The following is a 5,998-nucleotide window of genomic DNA, read 5'->3' on the forward strand; positions in this document are numbered from 1 at the left end:
ACACCTCGAGTCCTCGTCCCAGCCTCTCCTTGCGGGACTTTTCCTCTTCAAGCCTGGCCAAATATGTCTGTTTTTCTTGCGCGAAGACCTCGTCAAACTGGCGTCGAATGATGTCCATCTCCTCCGGATTCACAGGAATGTCCTCAAGGGAAATGAGCTTCGGCAAATACTCCTCGATCGTTTTGATGTCAGCAACAAGAGCCCTCTCGGCGGCGTCCTCATTGGCTGTCGCCTGCTCGTACTTCTTCTTTCGCTCCTCGGCCAAGGGACGCACCTGTTCCGGGACTTTTTTATTCATTTCCTTAATCTGATGGATCCACTGCCTCCGCTGGCGACGCCGCTCCTCCCGGACGGTCCTTCGCACCGCCTCAATAGAATGCCGCTCCCGCATGACGGCCTCTCGCCCCCTCGCCCTGTCAAGTTGAACCATCTTGAGCTGCTGCTCCCGCGTCTCAATGGCGCTCTGCCGTAGGCTGAGTCCTTGCTCCAGCTGCTGCATCGCCTGCCGCAACCTCTCCGAGGCACTCTCCCCGTCCTCTTTCCTCGTTCGGATCTTCTCCAGCGTATGCTCGCACTCCCAAATGCGGCTTTCGCGGTCGGCCTGCAGAGCAATGCTCTCCCGCTTTTTCGCCTCCAGAGTCCTCTCAAGTTCGTCCAACGTGGTCCCACCTCTCCGCTCAAGCTCTTTGGCCATCTTCTCCGCCTCATGCTTGGGGCGCTCGCAAAACACACTCAGCTGCCGTTCCCGCGCCTCCTCACGGTTGCTCTCAATGGCGTTGATGCGCTTCATCCCTTCCTCCTCCATGTCTGAAATGGCTTGTTGGATTCATAGCCACAATGCCTGTGGTCGTACACGGTCCGGGCAATCATGAGTTCATCCCGCAACTCCATGATGTCCTGATCAAGACGCCACTTGTAAACGGCAAGATCCCCTGTGGTGGATCCAATTCCGGTCGAGACAAGAATATTGCCCACACGACGAGTCATGGAGAAACAATGGAACGATTCCTCCGCCCACACGGCATCCGAAAAGGCGTGAGCCAATAAAACCGTCTCGGTAGAACCAGTGAGGCTATTGTTGCGGTTGTCTTTTTCCGTGTTGTACGCTCGGCGCAACAACTGACTGAGTTCTGACATGCCGAAGGGAACACGCAGAAGACGGCGGCGAATGCTGGAGACAATTCCTGCTGCCGACACCAGTGCTCGTTGGGCCCCTTCGTAGTGTAGCTGCGCAGCGGCATCAATGCCACACAAAGCGGGCCGTTCGGCATCTCCCAAGGCGACAAATGCCAGGGAGTTTGCATCCATGTAATCTGCAAACTCCGCCTCACCAACATCGCGGTAAAGCTGAAGAACGACGGTGTCGGGCAAATACGAAGGCATTGCCTCCAGCTCAGGCGTTGGCTGCTTTTCACACAGCACGGGGAAAAAGCATTTCTCATAGTTTTTGACGATAGTGTCCATCGCCGCTCGAACGTCGCCGGCCAATAAGACACAAATTCGTGCCGCCATTCGCACACGAGGTCCCTCCTTCACGGAGCCGAAAATAGCGCCGAGCTCGTTGTCGGCGTCAAGAAGGTCTGCGCGGTGCTCTGTTGACCCAATGACGTGGCATGAGAGGACAAAAATGCCCTTTTTGGCACCCAGCCGAATAACTTCAGTGATGACTCAAGCAGCATATCCTTCTCCAGCTGCAGAGCCGTACATAAGTTGTCGCCTTGGTGAAGAACGCACGCCGTAGCTGAAGGCCACCATGTTATTGCGGTCCTGAGTAAAGTTGGGGGCGGCAGTGGCACACAATTTTCGGAAGAGTGCACTTGCGTCCGGCCCGTCCAACGCCACATCGACGTCAAACAAGGCCTCAGCAACCGGAAATCCGGCATCCCTCAGGGGCTGGGGGCAATTGAACTGCGCCGTGTTGCCGTCTACCCGCATTGTCGCGGGGAGCTGCGAGGACGGCGTCGTGGTTTGGTGGGAACAGAAACGGCTTTCGCCTCCATTGGAAGAATATCACATTGAATGCTGCGCTGTGTGTTTGTTGCATTCACAGAAAAAAGGGGTCAAAGACAGGCAGAAAGAAAAGAAGAGTGAGACCGAGAGAGAGGGAAACAACACTGAATAATCTTCTGGGCCGCTGGCCGGACTCTGAAATTATCCAAAAAGGACAGGAGAAAAAGGCGGTAAATGGAGAGGCAATGAGTTCGCCGTAATGTTTCCCCCAAAATATATGCACATTCCGTCAATCACTGCCGCGGACTGCTGCGCACAGTTAGAATTAGAAACACTTATCCCCTGCGAAGCGGCAGGTCTTTGGGGCTCCACCAGCCACAAAAAAACGCCGCAAGATAGGATCACAAAGTGGATGGGTGGGAAGGCAAAATAAAAATAAAAAAAACAATTTCGTCTGGCAGCTGTCGGCTCCCTGACTCCCTCAATCGCGGTCTCCCAAAAGACAGTGCGATAGAAGAGGAAAAAGTTATGAAGAGATATCTTCGTTTGCGCGAGATATGAATTTATTTGGGCAGCTAGCCGCTCAAGCATTCGTTTCACAAAATCCCATAAAAATAAAAAAAATTATGCGGCCCCTGTAGTGCGCAACGGCCTCCAGTGACGATGCGCCTCTGGTGGAAAAAATAAAATAAAATAAAAAGGGTGTGGTGAGTGTGGCACTGCCGATCACAACGGTTCTCTGAAAAGAAAGGCATTCACTGTCTAGACCCCGTAGGCACACACATATAAAAATCGTTAAAATACTCCCAATATATTTCACTATAAGCAAAATGCACTTTACAAAGAATAAATAGTACCAATTATTTCCCCTTTTTATCCCCCTTAGGTAGACCATCATGAGAAAATTCGATTGCCTCAGGAAATTTACCTTTTAAAATAAACTGGTATTGGTGTACCTTTCCGTCCCAGAACGCCACAATTTCTTTTTCAGCGTCGGTTTTATTATTGGGATTGACGCAATCACATCTCTGCCATTTTTCCATCGGCGTGCTGTCTGCGTGTTGTATATAAATAATATCCCACGACAAACCTTGAGCAAATTCCTCCCAACCATCAAAATATTTCGCCAGGTACTCATTGAACTGATTCACAGTGCTGGTTTTCGTGTGGTGCTCGCCCGCCGTAGTCATCTGCAGCCCAACCAGCGTCTTCGGATTTGAGTCCAAAAAGAAAAAGAGGTCCACCAGCAGAAAGTTTTCAGCCGATGCTTTATATTATTATTTGTACAGTACTCCATTGCAACCAATCCACATATAACTCGGCGCGGTGCCCTTCAGGGTTTGCCTTCAACACCGAGTGCTGTCCTCCACGGCGTGCTAGTGTCCTCAGCTCCTTGAGTTCCTCTAATAATGCACCGACAAACTCCACCCAAACATAAACACGCGCAAGCCAAACCTTCCACACATTCAGACAAAAGAGTATTCCTCTTCCCCAGCAATAGCAAGAGAAAAAAAATATCCCTCACACTCATCACGTTTCCCTAAATATTGCGGTATTCGACGCCCGAGGCAAACAGATATCGGTGCGTTAAGAAATCCCTCAGCACCGACTTCTCCTCTTCCTCGGACAACCCTCACAACCCTTTGAGGCGGATTCTCAGTGTCCCAAAGTCTCACTCCTCCATGTGTAAAGTGCCTTTCACCGTCCCGGGACTTGATCCCATCCAAGGCATCCTCAATGGCAGCAGAGTGTGCAATGAACTCATTCGCATCAAAGATGTGGCGTGGAATCGGCCCCACATTATCCATGCGTTCTTTGACCATCCTCCAGTATTCCGCTTTTTTCTCTGCAGTCCCATCACGCGTTATCCAGGCGCACATCGCCCTCACATCCATCTCGTCGGGGCAATTCACGATGATTCGCGCGGCTTTTAGCTGCTTCGCCCACTCACCATAGTTGCCCACGTTTGGCGATGACACCGCAATCATGCCCCATCCGGTAGAGGGCGCAAAATGTCTCGGTGGCGGCGTTCCCTCCTTTGCCACATCGTAGATAATATACACATTCCTCCCATGCCCCCTCAAACTTCTCAACTCCGAGACGCACATGTCCTCATCGCTGTATCTTGTCACCGCTCTGCTGGTCTTGTCAAACAGGAATGTTCGATCCGCAATAAAATAAACAACCATTTGGAGTTTCTTCACGTCGCAGTGCAGCGGCTGGTAGAGGAGGTACGAGCCGGCAGCCACCGATTTCCCCATCCCGGGCGTCCCAATCAACGCACGTTGCTCGGGCTTAAAGTCGGTCCCACCGTGAGGGCTGAACCACGCGGTTAGATCGCCCTCGACGATCTGCCACGCTCGCTCCACCTCACAGTTCACAAAAACGTCCTTAGGAAGATCCTGTATCGTATGCCACGAGTACGGCCATCCCTTCTCCGAGGCAAGCACCATCAACACGGGAGGTGCTTCACCGGATTACTGCACAGCGTCATTCTTTTCGAAAGTTTTGCCAACTTTCTTGTACGTCCACGACTGCGGTGGTTTCCCCTCCCGCACATCAATTACCGTCCCCTCGCCGCCACGGACTTCCACGACATGATGCCACCTCACATTATACACAGAATCGCCAAAAGAAAAAAGAAAAAAATGTGCCTCTTTCAAAATAAAAACTCAACCAAAAATGATTATCGTAAAAGTAAAAAAAAAGGTGTTGCCAAAGCTTTTGCGGCTTCGTGAATAAAATGGTGGTAAAATAAAAGCCGCATTTAATTAAAAAGAGATGGAAAAATGATACATATATGCCTTGTTTAAAGTAAACAAATTGCTTATTTTCCCGCTGCAGTATTGCTGGACCAAGTGCAGCTCCACCCAAAGTATATTTCCGCATGCCCAAAAAGATATAAGTTTTTTTTTGTTTTCCCCACGCAAAACCTTTTTTTTTTTTATTTTCCCTTTGATATACTACTATTTTCTCAAAGGACTTAAAAGCCAATCTGGATCAATTACTTTTCGGGGTGAGCAAAGGGCTCCAAACCGTCGAAAACGAGTTTCTCCATCGCAAGTAACTATTTTAACAAACAAATTACTCAATTGCGTCAAGCCGTCCCTCGTCATTTGGAGGGAAGATTTCAAATTAGAAAACCATGTTGCGTGATTCATCAATTCTGGCATTAGAGCAGCCCAATTCCTTTGAGCGCCAGAAAGATGAATAATTGCAGGGTGGGCCACGACCTCGCCGTAAGGACATTGAAAAAAATTGTGATGGTAATCAAGGTTCAGAATACCGTACGGGATGCGAAAATCAGGAGACACATTAGTGGTTCGTGTTAGGCTCCACACATACAACAGCGCCCAGATGCTCTGGTCACACCACCACTGGTCGGTTAATCCCAACACCTTCTTATATGCCTTCAGTGCCTCTCGAATGGCCCACACCCGCCCTACCATTCCTCCGGCATTAAGGAAGAGGCCTTTCGCTGATGTGAAAGGCACCATGCCCTGATCTGCAGAGGCATTCATAGCTTCCCAAACTTTACTGTAGTACCAAACACACTTTCTAGCACGCTTTTGTGGTCCGGAAGAGATCAAAATTTTCATCAGCGGCGCAAAACATAGTCTTTCAGAAGAAAACAACAAGGGGGCTGTCGCCTCCCCCCGATGCACCGCCGTGACGTTGAAGACGGCTGCGGTAGGCGCTGTTGCTTCCAAGAAACGATCCACAGCTTGTTTTACTTGGAAAGATCCAGTAATAAAAGCGTCACCACCATCAAACGCCACCACCACGTCTTCATCGCGCAGACCCTCATTATCAATGTAGTCGAGAATCCACAATGGTCTCTTCGCGTGATTGTATCGTTTTCCAAACCCTATCGATACCACAGACACTTCCGACAGAAGCGAACTCAACAGCATCCGACACCAGCCGGGAGATTTTCGTGTCTGAATAACAAGGAAGACAACCCGTGGTCTTTCTGACTCAGATTCGGCCTTAACAAACTGCACATCATCTTTTACCAACGTTTCCGAAAGGAGAGAGAAGAATCGTT

The 5,998-nt window shown here is 49.9% G+C and overlaps 1 protein-coding gene and 2 pseudogenes across 1 annotated transcript, besides 3 other annotated features; all 3 read right to left on the bottom strand.

Annotated features, from left to right (window-relative positions):
- Window positions 1-2,000, bottom strand: Tc00.1047053505097.20 (annotated as a pseudogene; the record flags this gene model as incomplete).
- Window positions 1-5,998: a sequence feature (areas not merged during assembly with more than two copies in the genome that could not be assigned to a particular haplotype).
- Window positions 2,118-2,557: a mobile genetic element.
- Window positions 2,629-2,650: a sequence feature (AT_rich).
- Window positions 2,810-4,564, bottom strand: Tc00.1047053505097.35 (annotated as a pseudogene).
- Tc00.1047053505097.49 (expression site-associated protein) lies at window positions 4,917-5,998 on the bottom strand (the record flags this gene model as incomplete). The annotated part of the gene is made up of 1 exon (XM_799368.1): window positions 4,917-5,998. A coding segment is annotated over one exon (1,082 nt), but the record flags the coding sequence as incomplete, so codon positions are not given.

This window comes from Trypanosoma cruzi, assembly GCF_000209065.1.
Source record: "Trypanosoma cruzi strain CL Brener chromosome Unknown tcruzi_1047053505097, whole genome shotgun sequence".
In the NCBI taxonomy this organism is placed as follows: domain Eukaryota; phylum Euglenozoa; class Kinetoplastea; order Trypanosomatida; family Trypanosomatidae; genus Trypanosoma; species Trypanosoma cruzi.